The 26441-nt window shown below is 42.2% G+C and overlaps 1 protein-coding gene across 1 annotated transcript in view; it reads left to right on the plus strand.

Annotated features, from left to right (window-relative positions):
• Nucleotides 1–26441, plus strand: part of zfhx3b (zinc finger homeobox 3b) — a 468030-nt gene that overhangs the window by 124420 nt on the left and 317169 nt on the right. Inside the window, 3 exon segments of the mRNA XM_055648956.1 lie at nucleotides 3702–3951; nucleotides 3953–6407; nucleotides 25410–25906. Of these exon segments, the coding sequence (XP_055504931.1) occupies nucleotides 3748–3951; nucleotides 3953–6407; nucleotides 25410–25906 (3156 nt within the window). The 5' untranslated portion in view covers nucleotides 3702–3747.

Raw genomic sequence — 26441 nt, forward strand, 5'->3', positions numbered from 1 at the left:
TAAACCTGTGAGGGGAGCACAATTGGCTGGTCCTTGCTATTCTAAATGAAGACAGTGAGCTATTGATGGTAAACCTGTATTGGTTGGACTGCAGTTTGAAAGTTGTTTCCGAGGATGGACTTCCCACCAGGAAGGATTGAGAACTTTGAAGAAGGTTCATCAGAGATGTACTGAAATTGTTCCATGGATGAAAGATAACAGATGTACCGACACGGTGGTTATGTGCCAACACGGGTGGCACGGTGGTGCAGCGGTAGAGCTACTACCTTACAGCGCCAGAGACTTGGGTTCCATCCTGACTACAGGTGCTTGCCTGTACGGAGTTTGTACGTTCTCCCCCTGACCTGCGTGGATTTTCTCAGAGATCTTCGGTTTCCTCCCACCATCCAAAAACGTACAGGTTTCGAGGTCAATTGACTTGGTATAATTGTAAAATATCCCCAAGTGCTTGTAGGATAGTGCGGACCTGGAGGACCAAAGGGCCTGTTTCCGTGCTGTATCTCTAAACTAAACTAAGATAATCTGAAGGTACACAAAAAAGCTGGAGAAACTCAGCGGGTGCAGCAGCATCTATGGAGCGAAGGAAATAGGCAACGTTTCGGGCCGAAACCCTTCTTCAGACTGAAGGGTTTCGGCCCGAAACGTGGCCTATTTCCTTCACTCCATAGATGCTGCTGCACCCGCTGAGTTTCTCCAGCATTTTTGTGTACCTTCGATTCTCCAGCATCTGCAGTTCCTTCTTAAACACTAAGATAATCTGAAGTTGGGATTGTTCTTCAGATTCAGAGTAGATTTGTTAGAGATGTTTAAAGATAACAATCGTAACTTTTTCACATTACAGGGTGTTAGCATTGCCTGATAGATGGGTGGATGCATTTTTATCACTATTGTGGATAAGTATATAAGGGCGAAACATATGTGGTGGAAAGGGATTAACTCAAGGACCTGCTGTTAAGAAGAGCCAGCACACAATCAGAGGGCTAAATGGTCTCCTTCTGTATGTTGCTACTTTGAATTCCATGATTCATTGTTGCCATATCCAGCCTAAGATCCGTGCATTTTGTCATAGCTGTCTGTTTGGAAGAATGTGAAAGATCCTGTGGCACCTTTGTTGAACAGGAGGGTCCTTCCAAGTCTGAAGAAGGGTCTCGACCTGAAACGCCACCCATTCCTTCCCTCCAGAGATGCTGCCTGTCCCGCTGAGTTACTCCAGCATTTTGTGTCTATCTTAGGAGAGTCCTTAAAATGTCCTTGCAAAATTTAACTCTCAACCAACATAAACTAAAACAGAATTCTTGCTATCTTCTCCATTGCTGTCCATAGGTTGACTGTCTGCCAAATTAAATATCACATCAAACTCAACCCATTAGCTGTGAAATGTTTTAAGACATTCAGAATATATAAGAAATACTATATAGTTGCAGGCTTATTCATCTACTCGAGTTGAAAGGAGTTAATATTATTCATCTCCAAAGGAGGGAAATTGCTGATGCCTTTGAAATCTTCTGCGGCTTCATTTAAATGATTGTTGTAGAATATTCACCTTCTATCAAAAGCTGCAATGTCGTACATGGCAGTGAATGCACACACTATAAATCTCATTTATAATTAGTGACATTTTAGGCACTTGTAACTGAGCAGATGTCAGTCAAAGTAAAGCACTATGAGCAAACAGTATTATTGTCCCCGTCCTGTTGCAAGGTAGAACTACAGACAATCCACTTTAGGCTGTAAAAAACATTGGTAATTGCATTAGTGATACTTGCTTTTTGTTGTTTTTTTAAAAAATAATCTCATTTTGGTGAACGATGTGCACAGAATGCCACAGACATATCTAGCCTTCAGCCAGTTGCCTGTTGGATTGGTTTCCAGAGTGGAAATTTTGTGAATAAAGTATATTGATTGAACTTGGGTTAAGTAAATGTTTGCTTCACTAGTTCATCACGCTGTCAGTTGGTGGAGAAGGGTCCAGCAGCCCCAACCAACGGCTGATCAGGAATGGTTGTACATTTTCAATGATACTAAAGCTCAATTACATCACCTGGGCAGAAGCATTTATGTTACTCTGCAGCATCCTGGAATTACCAGGAAAACCATCTGTAGCTGAATATTTGAAAATTGTAATGACTTCTCCCCTATGATATTTGAAGCAAAAATCACTATTCTCTGCTGAGAGTTGGATCATATTAAATCAATAGGCACACTGTGTCGTTGGTTTGCTATCAGTTTTTTTTTTACTTCTGGAACACGTCGAAACCATTTAACCCCTTTGCTTTTCGATCATTGAAGAAAATTGCAAAAATGTTTGCCCATTCAAAGATGATGAAATAACTACTGATCACTAGCAGGATATGGACATTGGCAGCAATGTCAATGTTTACTGTCTATTCCTAATTGCCCCTAAAGTGAGGAGGCAACTAAAAGTCAAAGCATTGATGGATCTGAAGTCGGATGTAAGCCAGGCCAAGTAAGGATGGCAGATTTACTTCCCTGAAGGACATTATTGAACCAAATGGGTTTTTAAGGCATTCCATTATTTTCATATTAACAGGGTATTCCAGATTTTATTTGTTTGCTGGAATTTAAATTCCCCAGATGTCACGATGGGATTCACATCCATGTCAGCAGATCAACAGTCCAGGCTTTCGGAATATTAGTGCAACATTAAGTTAACACTACCACACCAGGCACAGTTTAGTTTAGTTTAGTTTAGTTTAGTGATACAGCGTGGAAACAGGCCCTTCAGCCCACCAAGTCCACAACGACCAGCGATCCCTGCACATTAACACTATCCTACACACACTAGGGACAATTGTTTTAAACATTTAAACCCAGCCAATTAGCCTACAAACCTGTACGTCTTTGGAGTGTGTGCGGAAACTGAAGATCTTGGAGAAAACCCACACAGGTCACAGGGAGAACATACAAACTCTGAATAGATAAGATACAAGATACAAGATGCACGATACATTTATTTGTCACATGTACCAATTGGTACAGTGAAATGTGTGGTCACCCATAGATAGCACCCGTAGTTAGGATCGAACCGGGGTCTCTGGCGCTGTGAGGCAGCAACTATATCGCTGCGCCACCGTGCCACACGGTAAAGACAATTTAACAAATGTTATGTGCAAATCCATAGCAGGACTGCACGCATGCGGTATATTCCTTTCCACCTCCTCCTCATAATCCTTAGACCTGGTGCTGCAATCAACACTTTCTGAGTTTGCCGGTTATGTGGTCCTATTTGTTCTGTACATTGAGTTTCTATTGATTTTCAGATGTATGATGATGAAACAGTTAGGCAACGATTCCAGTCCTATTTGCTTGGAAATCACAGGAAACCTTAGTGGGTGAGGATTTGACACAATCGTATGATATTCTGCTGACTAGTCTTCTGACTCCAGCACTGAGTGATTTATTCGAAAGGAGTTAACACCCCTGCTAAAAAAGTGGGCAGAGAAATGTCATACTGAATAGTTGAGCCTTTGTCTACTTGCATTGCCAGCAGTGATTCACACTTTCAGATTTTATGGAGTGTTAATTTTGTAGACACTCAGTTTTCTTTCCGGGAAAAATATAGAAGGAATATACTACTCTAAGGGCCAATTTCTTATAAAGTATTTAGTAGTGAGATGTCAGATGTAAGAGTTTATTTCTTTACGCAAGGCACTCACTTACTGTTTTGTTTCAATTTTCAGGCCCCTGCCAGACTGGATGCAATGAAACGCTCATGTAGTCAACACCATGGAAACCTGTGACTCCCCTACCATCACTGGGCAAGAGGATGGGTGTAGCACTTCCCAGCATCAGGAATGGACTGAATCCAACCCCCAGGTCACTGATAAAGTTGGTTCAATGGAATCTGCACAAGAGAACTGCATCCCGTGTGAGAACCTAAGATCATCATTCGACGAGTGCAGCTCAGAGACTGCTGCGGCGGCTGCTGTTCACACACGGCACGTTGTCCACCAAGGAGGTCAGCTGCAACGAGTGTTCATCCTCATTCTCAAGTTTACAAAAGTACATGGAACACCATTGCCCGAACTCGCACCCTCAGCTCCTCCAGGAGGAAAGTGACAGTGAAATGAGCGAGGCAGAGGAGAGCGACGTGGAGAACCTGGTTGGGGAGATTGTCTACCAGCCAGATGGCTCTGCCTACATCGTCGAGAATGTGAACCAGTTAATGCAAAGCATCCAACCTGGAGGGCCCAGTGGCAGTAGTGTCCTCCCAGCATTGTTCATGAACTCTATGTCCAACGCTGGGAATAAGCAAGGGGAGTCCACCTCCGCAGCATCCGTCTCTGTCTATCCACAGATCATCAACACTTTTCACATAGCCTCATCTTTTGGGAAGTGGTTTGGTTCTGACCAGGCATTCCCAAATACCTCAGCACTGACAGGCATCAGTCCTGTCTTGCACACTTTCCGTGTTTTTGACGTGCGACACAAAAGCAACAAGGATTACCTGAACAGTGATGGCTCTGCCAAAAACTCTTGTGTATCCAAAGATGTCCCTAACAATGTGGACTTGTCTAAGTTTGACAGTTTCGTGCTCTATGGCAAACGAAAGCCGATTTTAATGTGTTTTTTGTGCAAGTTGTCTTTTGGATATGTGAGGTCATTTGTAACGCATGCTGTGCATGACCACCGAATGACCCTTAGTGAAGAGGAGCACAAGCTCTTAAGTAATAAGAACGTGTCTGCTATCATCCAAGGGATAGGCAAAGACAAGGAACCTCTTATAAGCTTTCTGGAACCAAAAAACAAAACCTTTCAACACCCTTTAGTTTCCACAGCTAACCTCATTGGCCCTGGTCAGAACTTCTACGGTACTTTCAGTGGAATCCATGTTGATGGTGATGAGGCTGTCCAGGCCGGTTTGGCTTTATTCAAAGACTCTGAAGGTGGTACGAGTGCAACTGAGCAACTTCATCCAATCCCACTGGCACAGAGTGCTCTGTTGAATCTTGGAGGGTTGACCAGCTCAGCCCTAAAGACCCCAATTACCTCAGTCCCTCTGGGCCACCTTGCTTCCGGTCCCACCAAAATGTCAGAGAGCAAGGATTTGGGGATGGAAATCGAGAAGAAAAAAGCCAGTGGAGAGTTTAGCGCTGACAGTTGCCTCATGGAAAAGGCGGACTTTGCTGAACAAGCAGAGGAAGATGAGGAGTGCAAAGACCTGTTCCCAAACGAGTCAGATGAGGATGATGATGAGCCCCAGGAAGACCCTGAGGGTGATGCATGTAGCAACAAGGAACTCACTCTCTCAAACCAAAGCATTTCTAAATCTCCTTTAATGCCTAATGTGCTGAACCCTTCTCCGAGGGGCAACTCTTCTTCTTCTACTTCTTCCTTTGTTGTTTTCGATGGTGCAAATGGGAGGAATGCAGTGAGCTTGTCAAACGACAGTGCAAGCGGTGACAGCTGTGCCGGTAACGCTGAGAGTAATAGGATGGACTTTGTAGATGAAAGTGCCAATAAAGACAGTGCCACAGCTCCTGAACCAAATGAACCTGTCGATGGTGAGGAAGGAAACTATGCCTCCCATCACCCACATGCCAGCATTCCCTGTGACCTGGGGGGTGGGGAATGCTCATCCGGAAGCACCGTAGAGTGTCCGAAGTGCGACACGGTCCTGGGCTCCTCACGGTCCCTTGGTGGGCACATGACCATGATGCATTCTCGGAACTCGTGCAAGACCTTGAAGTGTCCAAAGTGCAACTGGCACTACAAGTACCAGCAGACGCTGGAGGCCCACATGAAGGAAAAGCACCCAGAGTCCGGTGGCTCATGTGGCTATTGCAAATCTGGGCAACCTCACCCTCGGTTAGCCCGGGGTGAGAGTTACACGTGTGGTTACAAGCCTTTCCGATGTGAGGTATGTAACTACTCCACTACAACCAAAGGCAATCTCAGTATTCATATGCAGTCCGACAAGCATCTCAATAACATGCAGAACTTGCAAAATGGCGGAGGCGACCAGGTTTTCAGCCACACCGCTGGGGCAGCCGTGGCTGTGGCAGCCGCCGCTGCCGCCGCCGCCGCCAGCATGAGCTCCTGCGGGGCCTCCTCGCCCACCAAACCAAAAACCAAACCCACTTGGAGGTGCGAGGTGTGCGACTACGAGACCAACGTGGCCAGGAACCTACGCATTCACATGACCAGCGAGAAGCACATGCACAACATGATGCTGCTCCAGCAGAACATGAACCAGATCCAGCACAGCAGACACTTAGGCCTCAGCAACCTGGCACCTGCAGAGGCTGAGCTTTACCAGTACTACCTGGCCCAGAACATGAACCTCCCAGGCCTGAAGCTGGAAAATGCAACCGACACACAGTTTATGCTGGGTGGATTCCAACTGGACCCAACAAATGCAGTATCAGCACTTGCACCTGCACTAGGTAATAGACAATACCTTCATTATTCCAAATATTTGCCACTTAATTCTTTACGACTATTGAAATATAAATACATCTGTTTCAGCGGCTCAGGAAATACCATTCAAACTAGTGCACGCGTATTCAGATTATAAAAAAGTATAAGCATTTGGATGTGTTGGTTCCCATGAGACATGATCATACAGCTTAATAGGCTTTGTCCTTGAATTGAGAGTTTCCAAAGTTTCTTGTGCTAACTGCTCTGGAACAAGTCCATTATTGCACTTTAATAAATATAAATTCAGAACAAAGTCAAACATTACACTTCTCATAAAAAAGATGAGCTTTGATGGTTTTCCAATAAATAGTGATGTGAATTGAGGGCTGCATTATAGAGGGATATAACCACCTCTGTTTTGCACTTTAAGAGTTAACTGTAAATTGCCCTGTTTTACTTGTCCCCACAAAGTGAACAATAACAAAGGCTTAAAAAAGTTGACCCCATGTTTTAAGGATGACATCAAAAGATGTTGCATCGATAAGTCAGTTGAAACCAATATTTGTGATTTTACTGAAATATTCACCTAAATTGTTCCAAGTGTATCGGCTCATTTTCTGTTGTCAACAAGTTACCCATTCATTTTAATGTAAAATTTGAATTGTGTTATGAGACTGGATGGGTCTATATTTTGTTTATTATCTAAAAAGCAACATTCGCAGTTCCCTTGTGAAGCTATTTGAGAGAGTTTACCAGTGACTGGAAAAGGAGAGAGGAAGTTAGTATTTATATTTACTAGTACCATCTGCATAGGTATTACAAAATATAGAATGTGTTGGCAAAAGAAGATTATTGGTGCTTTATAACAATTAGAGGCCTATTATATTAAGGATCCTTGCGTCATTTGGACATGTTTAGATAGTAGGCTTGAGCAAACAATCCCAGCCCTAACAGTCAGACATGAACCTGATCTATAGGATTTAATCCAGTTTTACAATGCCACGTAATTTGAGTTTGAATAATTTATGGCACAAGAATGTAATTGATGCCATTCAAAGGCTTTTCTTGTGTGAAAGTACATTCACCAATTAGCAGGCCTCTTTCTGTGGCAATTCACGGCTGTTGCCAGTTGGATAATGGCTGTTTCATTCGAACTCAGCTTAAGTCTGACTGAAAAAAAAGATCAACACAATCTTTAGATATGTTTGAAAAATGGTGCGTAAATACATCCCAACACTAAAAGAAAAGTTTTAAAAAGGGGCGGCATGGTGACATGGCGGTAGAGTTGCTGCCTTACAGCACCAGACACCCGGGTTCGATCCCGACTACGGGTGCTGACTGTACGAAGTTTGTACGTTCTCCCCGTGACTTGCGTGGGTTTTCTCTGAGATCTTCGGTATCCTCCCACACTCCAAAATTGTACAGGTCTGTAGGTAATTGGCTTGGTACAACTAAATAGCCCCTAGTGTGTGTGTAGGATAGAGTTAATGTGTGCGGGGATTGGTGGTTGATGTGGACTCGGTGGGCCAAAGGGCATGTTTCCACGCTGTATCTATAATCTAAAAAAAAACTTTGCTGTTCCCCAATACTTATGAAGGATACAGAATGGTTTACACAGAGTAAAATACTCATGTGCAAATTATCAAAGAAAAATATTCCACTTGGGTTGTTTATAACCCAATGGTATGAATGTTGAATTCTCCAATTTTATGTAATACACCACTATCTCCTCTCTCTTACCTGTGTCCCACCTCCCACCCCCCACCCCTATTTCCCCACACTGTCCTGCCCCAGTCACCCCCCCCCCCCCTTTTCCCTCCTCTGTACACTTAACTCTCATCCCTGTGTCCTTCTTCCTCTTATCCCCTCCCTCTTTCCCCTCCCCCATCCCTCCAGCTTTACATTTCACGCCTCCTCTCCTCCCCTTGTCGCCTGCAGCCTTTATCCACTTACTCCACCCATCGGACAATCAAAATCCCTCTCACCTCTATCCACCTGTCACCTGCCAGACTTTGTCATGTCCCAACCCCTCTTATCCAGCTTTCTCCCCACTATTACTGTCGGTTTGAAGTAGGGTCCTGACTGTAAAACTTCATCTGGCCGTTCACTCTGCAGATGCAGCCTGACCCTTTGAGTTCCTCCAGCACTCTGTTTTTTTTGCTGAACATTTCAGCTTGCTGACCTTTCATCGGAACAAGCAAAATTTAAAATCCGTAGTACAATGACAGGATAATTTGGGATCGGTTTTCAAGTGCAGCCTATCTGTGGTTTCTAGCTTCTCCCCTTGACTGCGTTACTTTCCACTGAGTACTCCGGTTTTCTCCTATGTCCTATAGACATGCTGTAGGTTGATCAATTCTACATGTGTGTAGGAAGGAACAGCAAATGCAGGTTTAAACTGAAGATAGACACAAAAAGCTGGAGTAACTCAGCGGGACCGGCAGCATCTCTGGAGAGAAGGGACGGGTGACATTTAGGGTCGAGATCCTTCTTCGAGACCCGTGTGAAAAAGGGTCTGGACTGGAAACGTCACCCATTCCTTCTCTCCAGAGATGCTGCCTGTCCTCCTGAGTTACTTTGTGTCTATTCTACATTTTCCTTGGTCTCTATTTCCTTTGTCTTATTTTCACACCTTACTCTTCCTTACGTATGTATCTCCCTCCCCCCTTGACATCAGTCTGAAGAAGGGTCTTGACCCGAAACTCCACCCATTCCTTCCCTCGTCAGTGTAAGTAGGAGGCAAAGAAGTAAAGGGGAGTTAACGGGCATATGAAAGATAATCTTTTTCCAAGTTATCAGTAAATAAGAAGAGGGGGAATATAGTTTTGAGGATTGCTTCATTATCAACTGACACGGACCAAATGGAATGAATGGCCTTTTCTGTGTTATAATAACTAAGTAATAAAACAAGCATGTTTTAAATTAAAGAGGTATAGAAGGGGTGGGTGGTGGGGGATGGAGCAAGGAGAATGTCTGTCTTGCACATCAAGGGAAACTGAATGCCACATGATGTTGGTGCTATCTGACAGAGGGTGGAAAAGGCTTGTTCAACTGAGCTGGAGGGGTTGTAAGTAGAGGAGATGAATGAGGATAGAGAACCAAAAAGCAACCTTTGAACTATGAGACAGAGAATGTCGTGTCAACATCACAGGTGAACGACCCTTCATTAGAACTGGCTAGTTCTGACATGATCTTTTTAAAAATGGAACAATCTTTTATCTCCCCTCGCAATCACCCCCCCCCCAGGTTTGGAAATATTTTATATTTCATAATGGGGCAAGATATGAATATCTGCAGTAAACATATTGAAGATAGACACAAAATGCTGGAGTTACTCAGTAGGTCTGGCAGCATCTCTGGAGAGAAGGAATCGGTGATGTTTCGGGTCGAAACTGAAGGGCCGGACCCGAAATGTCACCTACCCATGTTCTCCAGAGATGCTGCCAGACCTACTGAGTTACCCCAGCATTTTGGCAGGAAGTGGGGAGTGGAGTGCCGCAAGGCTCGGTTGGGGCCGCAACTGTTTACCATATATATTAATGATTTGGAAGAGGGAATTAGGAGCATTACTAGCAAGTTTGCAGATGACACAAAGCTGGGTGGCAGTGTGAACTGTGAAGAGGATGTTAGGAGGTTGCAGGGTGACCTGGACAGGTTGAGTGAGTGGGCAGATGCGTGGCAGATGCAGTATAATATAGATAAATGTGAGGTTATCCACTTTGGCGTCAAAAACAAGGGGGCAGATTATTATCTCAATCGGGTTAGGTTAGGCAAGGGGGAGGAACAGCGAGACCTGGACGTCCTTGTACACCAGTCACTGAAAGTTGGCGTGCAGGTACAGCAGGCAGTGAAGAAAGCTAATGGAATGTTGACCTTCATAACAAGAGGATTTCAGTATAGGAGTAAAGAGGTTCTTCTGCAGATGTATAAGGCTCTGGTGAGACCACATCTGGAGTATTGTGTCCAGTTTTGGTCTCCGAATTCGAGGAAGGACATCCTTGTGATTGAGGCAGTGCAGCGTAGGTTTCCGAGATTCATCCCTGGGATGGCTGGACTGTCATATGAGGAAAGATTGAAAAGACTAGGCTTGTATTCACTGGGGTTTAGAAGGATGAGGGGGTATCTTATAGAAAAATATAAATTTATAAATGGACTGGACAAGCTACATGCAGGAAAAATGTTCCCAATGTTGGGCGAGTCCAGAACCAGGGTCCACAGTCTTAGAATAAAGGGGAAAAAACTTTTTTACCCAGAGAGTTGTAAATTTGTGGAATTCCCTGCCACAGAGGGCAGTGGAGGCCAAGTCACTGGATGGATTTAAGAGAGAGTTAGATAGAGCTCTAGGGGCTAGTGGAATCAAGGTATTTGGGGAGAAGGCAGGCATGGGTTATTGATAGGGGACGATCAGCCATGATCACAATGAATAGCGGTGCATGATCGAAGGGCCGAATGGCCTCCTCCTGCACCTATTTTCTATGTTTCTATGTCTTTCTTTTTGGCAAACCAGCATCTGCAGTTTTCTGCAAGTATTTACTATTTTCCATGTTACACTGCACAGTTTCAAGATGATTTCATGCAGAATGTTGCCTTATTTTATACCAGGCATATAACTTGACACATATAAGACTGAAGAAGCCACTCGACACGAAACGTCACCCATTCCTTCTCTCCAGCGATGCTGCCTGTCCCGCTGAGTTACTCCAGCATTTTGTGTCTATCTTTGGTTTAGACCAGCATCTGCAGTTCCTTCCTACATATAACTTGCACATTTTCACTTGCACTAGTGTTGACGATTTCAAGAAACTTAAAAATATAAAATCTTTTGTCCAGGCAACTTCACCAAAAATAAAATAATGTCAACATGAAGTCATTGTTCTAATATGCATATGCAGCAGTCTAAATGAGAACAGCATTGTTCCACAAACTGCTGTAAATATAGACCTGACATTCTGTTTTTTTTTTGTTTATTGACGGATAAGTGTTGATTCAGACAGTAAGAAAACAGTACTGCTATGTTCCATCAGAAAGATTGGCTGTGGATCGGTTGAATACATAGAAGCGAGGATTCAAAGTCAAGGTCTCTAATTGAATGTCTGGCAGCAATAGAACCATGGTGCCACAATCACAATTTAGTATGTAGTCTTAATACACGGCACAAAGCACAAACGGTAGTAGTCTAATCTTGCGTTGGAATTCAGTTTAGTTTAGTTTAGACATACAGGCCCTTCAGCCCACTGAGTCCGTGCTGACCAGCGATCCCCGTACACTAGCACTTTCTTGCACACTAGGGACAATTTACAATTTTTACCGAAGCCAATTAACCTACAAACCTGTGCATCTTTGGAGTGTGGGAGGAATCCGAAGTTCTCAGAGAAAACCCACGCACGCAGGTCATGTGGAGAACGTACAAACTCCATACAAACAGCACTATAGTCGGAATCGAATGCTGATCATAAGGCAGCAGCTACGTCACCATGCCACCCTAGTTATAGGAAGTTTACTAAGGATTGATTGCTTATTTTAAAAGGATTTGCTGAGGTGTGCTTGAATATTTTCAAGCATAAAATGTTTCTTATCTGAGCCACAGCAAAGCTTCTGCACCATAACTTAAACTTAGTTCCACCCAGCATCGTAAGCAATCATTGCAGTGCTGGTACTTTGAGTAAACACTCAACAATTCATTGCTACTATCCTGGTAATCAGTTAGGGGTTTTTTTTGCCAAAAGGCTCATTTCAGAAGAAACCTGTCTTGCAAATTGCCCATTTATCTCCAGTTCTATCAGTCTAGCTCCTGTTTGTTTGCTGTTTGTTTTAAACTTTAACCAAGGCAAAGTAAAAAAAATGTCCTTGGTTGATGTCTGTGGTGTTAATGGTGTATTGAAGAGAGAAGCAAAAATAAAAGCTGTCGTGTACCACAGGAGATCAGTGCAATTTAGGATTGATTTTTTGGACATTTTGAGGGGAGGGGAGGGGGGCAGAAGCTTGCCAGAAAGCCGTGTTTTAAATGAAAACAAACATAAATACATTGGAAAAATAATATAATCCAAAACACTATTTAAAGCATAGCCCCACCCTCACTACACAATTTGACTCTCTTCCCTGGCTACTTCCTTTCATTACACACCAAAAATTATGACTTTTTCCATTATTTTTCTTTCTGATACTGGCAACATTCCCCCCCCTCCCCCCCCCCCCCCCCCCCCCCCCCCCCCCCCCCCCCCCCCCCCCCCCCCCCCCCCCCCCCTCCCCCCCCCCCCCCCCCCATAACTCCCTGCTTGCATCTGTAGCTCAGTAGGGGGAAAATGAGTCGTAGTCCTGTGTTATTAACATGTTCTTACAAGAATATTGGACTTGGAAACCTGCCAGAGCACATTATAATACATTAAATGTAATCTCCTGCAGAGTGATTAAAAAAGATCAGAGTGTCCAAGCATATTTTAACGCATGGCACTGAATCTCATGACATCTGCCATTGAGCTCATGTGGTAGTATCTGGATCCTTGTTATATTTCCAGCCGCATTGTTAGAAAGAATCTCTTGGTAATATGACCTTCTTGAGAGTAGGACCAGTGTTGCTTGGTGGGGTTTCCTGGTCCCCTGTGGTAATGATGGCACAGTTCCAAAATAGAGGACGAAGTAAGCTAAAAGAGGTTGTAGAATTGGGCTCAGATGCTCCTTGGGTTAATTAGGCACAATGTTAAAAATATACAGTAATATAGATGGTCACAAGTTCAGAAATAATCCAAATTGCAATAAAGATTAAACATTTCTGACTTTATAATAACTTTATTCTTAGTGCTTTCGAGCAATTTTTCAAAAACTAATTAATGCATGTGTGGTTTACCAAATCTGTGTACTATGATTTATTATCCATAGACGTTTTGTTAAAATGATAATTAAAATTATTGGGTGGTTTAACAATGGTTTTTAGAATTGCCACAATAAATGTTGTTTGTTGGCTAGTATACAATGGGTTAATCGTATTATGATGTAGATGCCTGCAGTGGTTGACTTGATTAGTGCCAATGTGTTATTGCACAGGCTTGTTTGACCCACGTTTCTTCGCAATAATTAAAAATTGATTGTCGTAACTAATTTTTACCATCTGTTTAATTCTCACGTGAATTAGAATGCTTGCATTTGGAGATGTATAATACCAATAGCCTATTTTAATGCCACTCCAGTTCCCTGGTACTTATTCTAAAGTTTAAGCTATAGTTGTCAAACTTTAAGAAACACTACTGTCAGCTCTGGCACTTCGTTAAATTTGTTCACCCTTTAAATTTGAGGCAGATTTGGATTTATTTCTCTATTCGCATCCCCGATTAGCTGGGTCATTGAGGGTTAAACCATGCACATGGTAACCTGAATGTTATAAGATGGTCCCTCCTATTTCCAACCTCTCATATCTTAGGACCTCCAACTCAAGGTTTTACTTAAGATAGACATAAAAAGCTGGAATAACTCAGGGGGTCAGACAACACCTCTGGAGAAAAGGACTAGGTGACGTTTCGGGTCGAGACCCTTCTTCAGTAAAACCCTTTTACTTCCTTTGTTTCTTTTTGTGAATACAGTCGTTAACGATGTGAGCATTGTTAGCACTAAAGAATTAAGAAATATGTTTGATGATGTTCAATAAAAAATTAAGCTTTACCCTAACAATGTGCTTGATCCCAGTCTTGGTGCCCTTAGTGCCCTTACTCTCTCTCACACAGCAGTTATCCTGGTGTGTAAGAAGGAACTGCAGATGCTGGTTTAAACCGAAGATAGACATAAAAAGCTGGAGTAACTCAGCCGGACAGGCAGCATCTCTGGAGAGAAGCATCTCTCGACCCGAAATGTCACCCATTCCTTCTCTCCAGAGATGCTGCCTGTCCCGCTGAATTAACCTGGTGTCTTGTCTGAAAGAAATAAACAATTGTTTGTAGGTCAACTCAATAAGAACAGAATTGAAATATGCCCCAGTTCATTTCAAGTGTATTCATCTTGCACTCGAAGGACCCCTCGTGGCAATGGAGTGGGGACTTCAAGGTAGTCTCAGCTAAAATTTGAATCCAGCTACTAAATCTGAAATGTTCAAAATCTGACTATCTCAGTCCTCAGTGTTCATTGATTCAGCCTTCAAAGCTCTCTGGAATGTAGAATCTATTTTGTCAAGCTCCCTCAGAATCTTATATCAATAAGACCTCTTCACATTCTTCTAAACTCCAATGAACATAAACCCACTCTGCTCAACATTTCCACATATTTCAATCATTTTATTCCTGTACAATTACAGTAATATTTATACTCGATTCCCTTTGCAATAATGCCCAACTCTCCATTTGCCTTCATACTTTCCTGCTGTACTTGCATGTTGTCTTTCTGTGTCTCACCTTTGAGAAAACCTACATCTCCAGGAGAATTGGAGACGTGGTGCATATTTCTAAAGCTACGTGTAATTCTCACAGTAAAATCCATCAAAGCTTTGTTAAACTTTGTTAAGTGCTGTCTGATTTAGCAACATGATAAGTCATAATTACTCACCGACAAAATATTTTTTTCCATATGTACCGAGTCTAATTGTCGCAAAATATTATTTCAAAATTCCTCCGATTTAAGATAACAGGTTTAAAGGGCCATAGAATCATAGAGTTTATGACCCTATAATAAGCTTAATTGTTTTAGTGTTTCTTGTTTCAACCTTTTCTCAGTCTGAGTGAATGTGCCAATCTTTATTTTGACTTGTGTTAAATAGTGACAAAATGGGATCAAAACGAGACTTTCTTGCTGTTAAACGGTTTCTTGTAATTCGATTGACCACACAGCCAGCGTGATGATTCCACCATAGCTGGATTCCAGTTGGTTTTGTGGAAATGGGAAATCCATAGCATAAATTCCTCGGAGGTTTTGGGGACTGATTTCCTTGAGGTCAATAGCAAGTGGCCAACTTTTGTCAATACAGCAAAATACGGGCCAATTGAGTAATCCGGGCCAAATAATTGAGCAATCTGGGCCAATTGAGAAATCTGCCATTAATATGAGTGAGAGGGAGGTCTATAGTGAGCGGGAAGTGTTAGCGAAGGATTTCAACACCATGAATGGCTGGATGGAACGGCACATTGGAAGTGTTTTTGAGGTTATCCTCATTTGAACCCATCCATCTTGGTCAAATCCTCTGATGCAGGAGGCTATAATGGAATAGAAAATAGATAAGCGCCAAATCACAGAGTCAATACATCTAAAATAATTAGGCTTCAATTTAACTTATAAAATAAGAATATAAGTGTGATGTGCTCGTGAGTCAAACTTGGCTCATAATTTCTTCTGTCAGTTCTTTGACTGCAGGGTTAATGTGGTCGGTAACCAGTTGGTCGATAAGGAAAGGTTTTGCAACTATTTATAATGAGTGGGTGAAAGCAAAATGACTATTGAGATTTTAAATATCCAAATATGGGAATGAAAATAGTGGTTCTAAAACTAAACACATTTTCCATGGATTAAAAATAGTGCTCGTGACAACATTTGCTGCAAAGAGAATATGGAGCTAATGCTCTTGACCAAAGCGATACTTTGTGACAAATCCATTCGATATTCAGCAATATATCATTAGATTACACAGAGCATAGAACATACAACATTACAGCACATGAACAGGCCATTCGGCCCACATGTCTGTGCTGACCATGATGCCTGCAAGTGATCTCTGTCTCTCCATTTCCTGCATATCCATGTTCCTAGCTAAAGCCCTCTTAAATGCCCCTATCATATCTGCCCCTGCCACTCTCATCCTCAAGCCTCTAGCCTTTGACATTTCCAAAGTGGGAAATTGTGGAGAGAAGGAATGGGTGGCGTTTCGGGTCGGGACCTTTCTTCAGTATGGAGAGGGGTCTCGACCCAAACGTTACCCATTCCTACTCTCCAAAATGCTGCTTGTCCTACAGAGCTACTCCAGCTTTTTGTGTCTATCTTCATTTATGGATCAGCCTATCATGAGGGACTTATATGATAGGTTTTAATCTACAATTTGAGAGGGATGAAGGGAAAATCGGAAGTGTCAGTATTACAGTTGAGCAAAGGGGACTATGCAGGCATGAGGGAGGAAAGTTGACAGGAAAGAGACCCTAGCAGGGATGACGTTGGAACAACAATGGCAGGTATTTCTGGGAATAATACAGAAGGTGCAGGATCATTTCATTCCAAAAAGAAAGAAAGATTCTAAGGGGAGGAAGAGGCGACCGTGGCTGACAAGGGAAGTCAGGGCAGCATAAAAATAAAAGAGAAGAAGTATAACATAGCAAAGATGTGCAGGAAGCCAGACGATTGGGAAACTTTTAAAGAGCAACAGAAGATAACTAAAAAGACAATATGGGGAGAAAATATGATGTACGAAGGTAAGCTAGCTAAAAATATAAAGGAGGATAGTAAAAGCTTCTTTAGGTATGTGAGGAGGAAAAAAATAGTTAAGACAAATGTGGGTCCCTTGAAGACAGAAACAGGTGAATTTATTATGGGGAACAAGGAAATGGCAGATGAGTTGAACAGGTACTTTGGATCCGTCTTCACTAAGAAGGACACAAACAATCTTCCTGATATAGTAGTGGCCAGAGGATCCTGGGTGACGGAGGAACTGAAGGAAATCCACATTAGGTTGGGAATGGTGTTGGGTAGACTGATGGGACTGAAGGCTGTTAAATCCCCAGGGCCTGGTGGTCTGCATCCCAGGGTACTTCAGGAAGTGGCTCATGGATGCATTGGGGATCATTTTCCAATGTTCTATACACTCAGGATCAGTTCATGTGGATTGGAGGGTAGCTAATGTTATCCCACTTTTTAAGAAAGGCGGGAGGGAGAAAACTGGGAATTATAGTCCATCAGTGGTTGGGAAGAGTCAATTATAAAAGATGAAATAGCGGTATAAAAGATGAAACATTTGGATATGAAGAGATTACAAGTAACATTAGCAAATTTGCAGATGACACAAAGCTGGGTGGCATTGTGAACTGTGAGGAAGATGCTATGAGGATGCAGGGTGACTTGGACAGGTTGGATGAGTGGACAGATGCAGTTTAATGTGGATAAATTTGAGGTTATCCACTTTGGTGGCAACAACAGGAAGGCAGATTATTATCTGAGTTGTGTCAAATTAGGAAAAGGGGAAGTACAACGAGATCTGGGTGGCCTTGTACATCAGTCACTGAAGAAGGCACTGAAGAAGGAATATTGTGTGCAGTTTTGGTCTCCAAATTTGAGGAAGGACATCCTTGCTATTGAGGGAGTGAAGTGTAGGTTAACAATGTTAATTCCCGGGATGGTGGGAGTGTCATAGATTGAAAGAATAGAGCTTCTGTGCTTGTATACACTAGAATTTAGAAGGATGAGAGGGGATCTTATTGAAATATATAAGATTATTAAGGGAATGGACACGCTAGAGGCAGGAAACATGTTCCCCGATGTTGGGGGTGTCCAGAACCAGGGGCCACAGTTTAAGAATAAGGGGTAAGCCATTTAGAATGGAGATGAGGAAAAACCTTTTGTGAATCTGTGGAATTCTCAGCCTCAGAAGGCAGGTTCTCTGGATGCTTTCAAGAGAGAGTTAGATAGAGCTCTTAAAGATAGCGGAGTCAAGGGATATGGGGAGAAGGCAAGAACGGGGTACTGATTGTGGATGATTAACCATGATCTCAGTGAATGGCAGTGCTGGCTCGAAGGGCCGAATGGCCTACGCCTGCACCTATTGCCGTTTGTCTATTGTCTGGTCTATTGACTTTATCAAACAGGTTACTGAAATCTATGCAGACGAGATCTACTGCCCTACCCATAGCTATCACCTTTGTCACCTCAAAAAATGTATAAGACATGACCTGCCGTAAACAAATCCGTTCATGGCTAATGAGCCCCTAATGAGCCCATTCTCTTCCAAATCTTTGTAATGCTATTATGAACAATCCTCTCCAGTAGCTTCCTTAGCAGTGATGCGAGACACGTCTGCCTATTATTTCCTGGATTATCTGTCCATCCCATTGTAAACAAAGAAAAACATTGGCCACGCTCCATCATCCAGGACTTCACTTGTGGCTAGAGAAGATACAAAGATCTTGGTCAAGATTCCTGCATTCTCCTCTCTTGGCTGTCTCAATAACCTGTGATAGATTCCATCAGGCCCTAGCTATTTGTCCATCTTTGTGTTCTTCAATAGCCACAACACCCCCTCCTACTTGATCTCAAACTGCCCTTGCATATTAGTATTCTTCACGTTGATCTCACTGTCCTCCATGTCCTTCTCCTTGCTGAGTACAGATGGAAAGTACATGTTCAGTACTTCCTTACATACTCTGACTCCAAGCATAAATTCACCTCCTTTATCCTTGAGCAAAAATAGATTCTTCAAAGACCTTCATTTATATTTTTTATTAACCACTTAGAGTGTCACGGTGGTGTAGCGGTAGAGTTGCTGCTCTACAGTGCCAGAGACCTACGGGTGCTATCTGTCCGGAGTTTGTACATTCTCCTCGTGACCGCCTGGGTTTTATAACCATATAATAACCATATAACAATTACAGCACGGAAATAGGCCATCTCGACCCTTCTAGTCCGTGCCGAACACATAATCTCCCCTAGTCCCATATACCTGCGCTCAGACCATAACCCTCCATTCCCTTCCCGTCCATATAACTATCCAATTTATTTTCAAATGATAAAAATGAACCTGCCTCCACAGAGTTTGCACATTCTCCTCGTGACCTGCGTGGGTACTACTTTTCACCGGGTGATGTGGTTTCCTCACACACTCCGAAGACGTACAGACCTGTGGACTAATTGCCTTCGGTAAATTGTCTGTAAATTGTCCCTAATGTGCAGGATAGTGCTAGTGTACGGAGATTGTTGGTCGGCGTGGATTCGGTGGGCCGAAGTGCCCGTTTCCATGCTGTATCTCCAAACTAAACTAAACACTTATGAACATTTACTCTGGTCATCATGTACATCCTAATTACAATCGAGTTCCTTCTCAATCCTTGTTTGGCGCCTGACAATTTTCCCCTAAATTTCCCTTTTCCAAAGCTGCAGAAATAAAACTAAAACCTATTCTTAGTAAACTCTTGGCTTCCGAGTTTCCGATGCCACCAAAACATGACCGCCTGTTTAAAACCACTGTTTATGAATGCTCCTATATCCTGTGAAATATTGATTGAAGTTTGGGAGGAAAAGTGGGATGATCCACGCTATATTAATAGTCATAAGATTTTCCCGAAACTCCCTCTTCCTCTCACATACAAATCTTTCATTGTTACTTTAGTAGTAGTCCAGCCACAAAAAGTAAAACAAATTTTTGAAACTTTTACATAAACCAAGTGAATTAAACCAATACAGATAGCAACTGTATGCTTTTCACAAAACCTATAAAATTGGTCTTAAATGTTTGGAACTACTGCGGATTTTTTAGATTTCGAGACAACTTGCCATTTATAAATATTTCACTGGTAAAATATGCCAGTAAATGAATCTGACTGTGTTTAGTCTCTGTTGCTCTCTTTTCCTCTCACAATTTTTTTCTTATTCTGTGTTGGAAAGTTGAGTGTCTCATCTTTGTATCCCAGCATGTTTAGTTTAGTTTAGAGAACTTGGCCCACCGAGTCCGCACCGACCAGTGATCCCCACATACTAACACTGTCCGAAACACATTGGAGACAATTTCACATTTATACATTGACACCAAGCCAATTAACCTTCAAACCTGTACGTCTTTGAAGCGAGGGAGGAAACCGAAGATCTCGGCGAAAACCCACGCAGGTCACGAGGAGAATGTGCAAACTCTGTACCGGCAACACCCATAGTCAGGATCGAACCCGGATCTCTGGCGCTATATGGCAGTAACACTACCGCAGCACCACCGTACCACCCTGTGCATTTTTATGTGTGTGTGGGGAAAAAATATCACGATATTTCACTTCGACTTTGCATGTTGGTCAGTTTGTCTTTGGAATTTTAACTTCACATAAGCACTTAGCATGATTTTTTTCCATCAAATTCATATTGGGGAGGCTTTCCTTGGGCATTTGCTGCAGAAATGTAGGATTTCATTATTCATTTAACCCTTCATTTCATGAACAGCTGGAAGACTGTTTCATCATTCACTCTGTTGGTTCGGAAGTGTTTAAGGTGATAGCTGGGACAAGTTGAAGGTGTAAAATTCAAAGCTGGTGCAGATGAAGTTGCTCTGTGTGTTGTTGTTTCCTCATAGTCAATGTTTATGTGGACGATGCATTCATATGACAAGTTTATTTCTTCTTGCTGTTGCCATGTAAAGGTTGTTTATGTAGGCAAAAGCAAAATTAAGTTTGGAATTAAGTCTGCTCTGGAATTCTCTAATTTAACTCTCTGCTCTGGAATTCTCTGCCGCAGAAGGTAGTTGAGGCCAGTTCATTGGCTGTATTTAATAATAATAATAATAATAATATTTATTTATATAGTTCATTGGCAAAGTGTATTGGCTGTATTGAAGAGGGAGTTAGATGTGGCCCTTGTGGCTAAAGGGATCAGGGGGTATGGAGAGAAGGCAGGTACAGGATACTGAGTTGGATGATCAGCCATGATCATATTGAATGGCGGTGCAGGCTCGAAGGGCCAAATGGCCTACTCCTGCACCTATTTTCTATGTTTCTATGTTTTCTAAGTTACTACTTAGTATCAAAAGTGATAGAGGAATAAAAGGATCTAATGAACAAATATATAAATCACTTTATAAATCACTTTATAGTAAAGTGGTTAAGGCCACTAAAAAAGACAAAGATCTTGGTTCATGGTGAGAGAATAAATTTTAAAAGCAGAATTGAACTCCCATTGACCATATTTGGAGGATTGTGTACAGTTCTGATCACTGTACTATAACATTACTATGTCATTCTTTCCTAAAGTCTGGGAGATGACCTGATAGATGTCTTTCTGGTTATGGAAAGGTTTGAAGGAATAGATGTGGAAATATATATTTTTACTTGCAAGAGAATTCAGAACTCGGCTGCATAAATATGAGATAATCGAAACCAAATCCAATAACGGTGAAACTTATTTTCCAAATATTGCTAAGAAGGTGGAAATCGGTACAACGAAGCATGGGAGAAGCCATAGGCATGGATATGCTCAAAGGGAGGTTAGATAAGCACACGATAGGAAAAGGACAGAAGGAAAGGTACAATCTACATGGCAACAGCTAGAAGAAAGCTCCTACTGATATTGCAAGCCAAATTCAACAGCATATAACAAATAACCATATAACAATTACAGCACGGAAACAGGCCATCTCGGCGCTACAAGTCCGTGCCGAACAATTTTTTTTTTCCCCTTAGTCCCACCTGCCTGCACTCATACCATAACCCTGCTCCTGCTCCTTTACATGTCCTGCTCCTTTACAATAAACTCATTGTAACAGTGAGAATGCTTGAGAATCTGTTCCCAAGTGGTGTCCAACAATTCCTTGACATAGCTGTTCCATAGTGAATTCCGCCAATTTGCTCATTCATCATTTAATCCTCTGCATGACTTTGAAGGTACCAAAGAGGTCCTCAGTGCTGCTGGTCGTGGGTGTCATATGTCTTCATCGGAATCTCTGCTGATCTTCACACTGTCTATTTAGGACTCTCTCTTTCACCCTCCCAAAACAATGCTCATCAAAGAGTGAATCCGCACAGCTCCATTCAATAAATTCCAAGCCATCTTCTTTTCACCAATTTCATGCTGGGTCTCCCACGTGGCTTTCTGTTATAGCTCAGAGTCTGAGATTCTTTCCAGCCAAACGAGTCCAGCCACTTGGTTCGGAAGGAGTCGACCTTGTGTGGTTTTCTTTTTGCAGACTTCCCAACATCCTGACGCTTTTTAACAAATGAAAAGATGTTCAATTGTGTTCACAATTAGTTCATAGGAAAGTTCTCCGTTCATAATGGATCTGCCAGAAAATGATGAATGTCAAAAACTCTTGCACAGCAGCTGGAAAATATACCTTAGATATGGTGCATAGTTGGTTGTCACATAAGCATATGCATCAACTAATTTGGCTGAAACCTTAAGAGTGACTGACTAGGAAATGTATGGGAGCTGTAATCTGCAGGTCAATGCAGAGCCAACGGTACATAAAATCTCACTTTATTGAATTTCTACTACATCGGTGGAGATGGCCAAAAGCAAGACTCAGTGTGTGATGACAGGGCAATCACAACTCCCATAAAATATACTTGGAACTGAAGCCAAGATCTTCTCTGAGCAGAAGTACTGGCCTAAGTTTAAGTTTAAATGTAATATGGCCTGGTTAACATGTAGCAATCCAGCATTGTAAGCACACTATTATGCCTGAACACTATTATTGTTGAGAAATGTTGTTGGCCAGCTTGGCTTAGAACAGTCAAAGGTTCAGATGGTGTGGAGCATACTTGTGTTGTGCAAGCTGGGCAGCTTTTACATAAGGGTACTTTGGCACTGGCATTGTGGGTTTCCCCCGATGCTGGTAGCTCAATGACTTCTGAACTAGCACAAACTGTCTTGAGAATAAGACTTCCCAAATGAGAAAGTTCATAAAGTTCGTATAGGAGCAGAATTAGGGCATTCGGCCTATTAAGTCTACTCCACTATTCAATCATGGCTGATCTATCTTTCCCTCTCAAGCCCATCCTCCTGCATTCTCCCCATAACCTCTAGCACCCATATTAATCAAGAAACAAAATTAAAGGCGAAGAATCATCCTTGGTTCCCTCATCTCTGTTTGACTTCCGACCAGACAACTGAAGAGAAAAAACATTTGAAATTTAGCAACAGATCACCTATTCTTTTAAAGATGATCAGTATTTGATCAAAAACAATGTGGCAATGCTGCATTTTGCTGACTCTTTTTGGAACGTGACAGAGAAACAGGACTCTTTGAAGCCACTCTGCTCAGAACAGGCTTTGTTTAAAACCTACTGCTCTCTTCAGCAATTATAGTCTTTTTAACTTACAAACCAGATGTCATGTGTAGGAAGGAACTGCAGAGGCTGGTTTGCACCGAAGATGTATACAAAATGCTGGAGGCTCAGTTGGAGGCCTTCAGATGAGATGTCATGATGTGTGCAGGGGTGGATTTTCATCAAAGCCCTCTGGTGTAGGTAATCTTACTGGGTTGATTCTACTGACAGAATTGCATTTATATCACTAGGATTAGCGCTGGAATTCTCTTTGGTCAAGTGGTCCATTGGTCAGCGAGGAACTCTAAACCCAAAGTGTAACAGTTAATCCAAATCACACACGCTCTCCGTGGGTGGGATCCTCCAGTTCATAGCCCATCCACTAGGTGGAGCATTACGCGGTGGCAGAAGGTCACTTCCGTGGGAAAGGAGAGATGGATGGTGGGGAAGGGGTTTGGAGGTGGTGGCAAGCTACAGGTTGAGAGGACGGAATCCATCAGTCTTTCTTTAAAAATGTGAAAGTATAAGCTGAATTTTAAAGTCGACCCTTCCTTGGACTTGAATTTTCTGAAATGTGGGAAGTGCCATTCACGGTTGCTAGGCTTTTTGTGCTATAAATAAAGAGCTTGTTGTTATTAATTTACTGTAAGTTGGACAAGGTCAGCTCTTGGTTTTGTCTGGTCAATGATGTATTAAAGATTGTGTAGTCAGAGGCATTAGACAGATCTGTACAGCGCAGAAGGTTTCACCTTCTACTGATGAGCTCACCCATCGCACTGGCACTGACACAACTCTGTTAAATGGATGTATTGACGCCGTAATGGGATAATTAGCTCTACCTCGCTGCTGTTGATGACATTACACAAGTTTCACTGCAGCTATTTCAACCTGTTTTCTGCATTGAGTATATTTCATTAGCTTGCCTCTTTTTTCCTATGCTGTCTATTTTTTTCAGCTTTTGGCGGAAATCATTAGGAAGGTTTCTTTTTCCGTTTTCTGCTTTGTTGATCAGCAGACTTGGGCCGGCTTTAAGCCAAATATAGGTTGGCCGGGGGGGAAAAAAAAAATCCATATTGTACATATGTGGCATTTTGCTTTAAGATAATATCAACAAAAATCCCTAATGGTGTCTATCTAAAATAAAAATGGTGAGAAACACATACAGTAGGTCATTTAGAAACCGCACAAAGAACAGACAATTTACTGTTCAGACATGAAGCAGTCATTTCGAAATTCATTGAACGGATCTTTGCTCAAAGTGTCTAGATGCAGATTGACATTGAGTATACGTCCAGCAATTTTATTTGGCCTAATCTTCAAAAGATCGGGCAATCTTGCCTTTCTCAAGCAAGTAGGCGATGTAAGGAAAAAAATTCTAAGGAAAGAAAAGCATCTCCTGGATTTAGCTAAAGAAATGTTAATTTGGAATGATTTTAATTTTAGTTTTGTCCTGCAATACTGATTCATTACCTTGTGACACCAAAATGGTCATCGTAAACCTACATTCTTGGATGCTGATTGTAGGTAAAATAAATAATACATATTTATTTGAAGATGCATTCTGAGATAACGTCACTTAAAATTGCCTTTTTAAATGATATAAGCAATTTTGAGCTACGTTTGATCACGTTTTATGTTTCTTTCTATTGCTACACGTACCCTGCATGTTTACTTTTGAAACCTGCACAGACTAAAGTTTAAATCTAATCTGGCATTAGCTGATAGGAATCGCTGTCCCTGAAGGCTAATAACTGATCACAAGTAAAATGAGTTTTGACCATCTCAGTCTTGTATTCAGAGACAAGAGCATAAAGCAAACTCTTAAGCACGGTTTACCATCAACAAATCAAGTAAATAGGCCTCATGCACTCTCATCTCTACCTATTGAACATTGCAGCAGATTGGCCATTTAATTTGTATAAAGAGTTGCCATGCTGCAGATTTTATCCCCAGACATTGATGGGAGATTGGACTTTATTGACAGTACTGGCTTTAGAAGAAGTGTGAAGACTGGTCATTCACTGATGACTAGAGGGGTTCTTCTCAGGGTTTGAATGTCGCTTTCTGGCACCTGTTCCCAAGTATTTCATCCTTGCTCTTTATCCTCTGGTTTTTATGCAGTTGGCGGTGAGATTCCTATTGACATGCGACTGGGAGGTGGGCAGCTGGTGTCAGAAGAACTCATGAACCTCGGCGAAACGTTCACGACCACGAACGACCCTTCCTTGAAGCTTTTCCAGTGTGCCGTCTGCAACCGATTCACCACGGACAACCTGGAGACACTCAGTCTGCACATGAACATTGAGCGACACCTTCCCGAGGAGGAGTGGAAAGCATTCATTGGCGATTCCTACCAGTGTAAGCTCTGCCGTTACAACACCCAGCTCAAGGCCAACTTCCAGTTGCACTGTAAGACAGATAAGCACGTGCAGAAATATCAGCTTGTGGCACACATCAAAGAAGGAGGCAAGGCCAACGAGTGGCGACTCAAATGTGTGGCCATTGGGAACCCAGTGCACTTGAAATGCAACGCATGCGATTACTACACCAATAGTATTGAGAAGTTGCGACTGCACACTGTCAACTCAAGGCATGAAGCCAGCTTGAAACTCTACAAGGTAAGGAAACCAACATCTCCCAATGCAGTCAGTCCTTCCTTGAATTACAGTGAACAGCAGTCATTAAGTTATCCATACATGGAATTTGCAAAGCAAATATTTGTTAATGAAGGATTGCCCTTTGGAGGATTTTTTTTTTAGACATTTCAAGTTAAGAAAAAATGCCCTGTAGAAACTTTATACATTGTTTAATTTACTCAAGAATGTAACAGCTTTGTACGAAAGTTTGAGGTAAAATTGGTGAAGCCACAGACCTAGAAGAGGTGTCCTCAGATTAGAAAAAAAATATTGTCGGAGTTAAAAATACTTTGACATATCGAGCAAAAAATAAATGTTTCTTTCGGCTCTCAGTTCAAATGATCCAATAAGGTTGGGTGGCTTGAGAATTCCACATTTAATGTAAGCATAAGGGAGTGACACCAGAGAGCAAATTATTTTGTTTTATTTAAAGAAAAACCTTCCTATTTAATCAGAGCTCAACATCAAGCTTTCTGAAGACTGGCCCCTCAGGCTGTTGTTCAACAGGCTTCACATG

The sequence above is a fragment of the Leucoraja erinacea genome, chromosome 17 (genome assembly GCF_028641065.1).
Source record: "Leucoraja erinacea ecotype New England chromosome 17, Leri_hhj_1, whole genome shotgun sequence".
NCBI lineage: Eukaryota > Metazoa > Chordata > Chondrichthyes > Rajiformes > Rajidae > Leucoraja > Leucoraja erinaceus.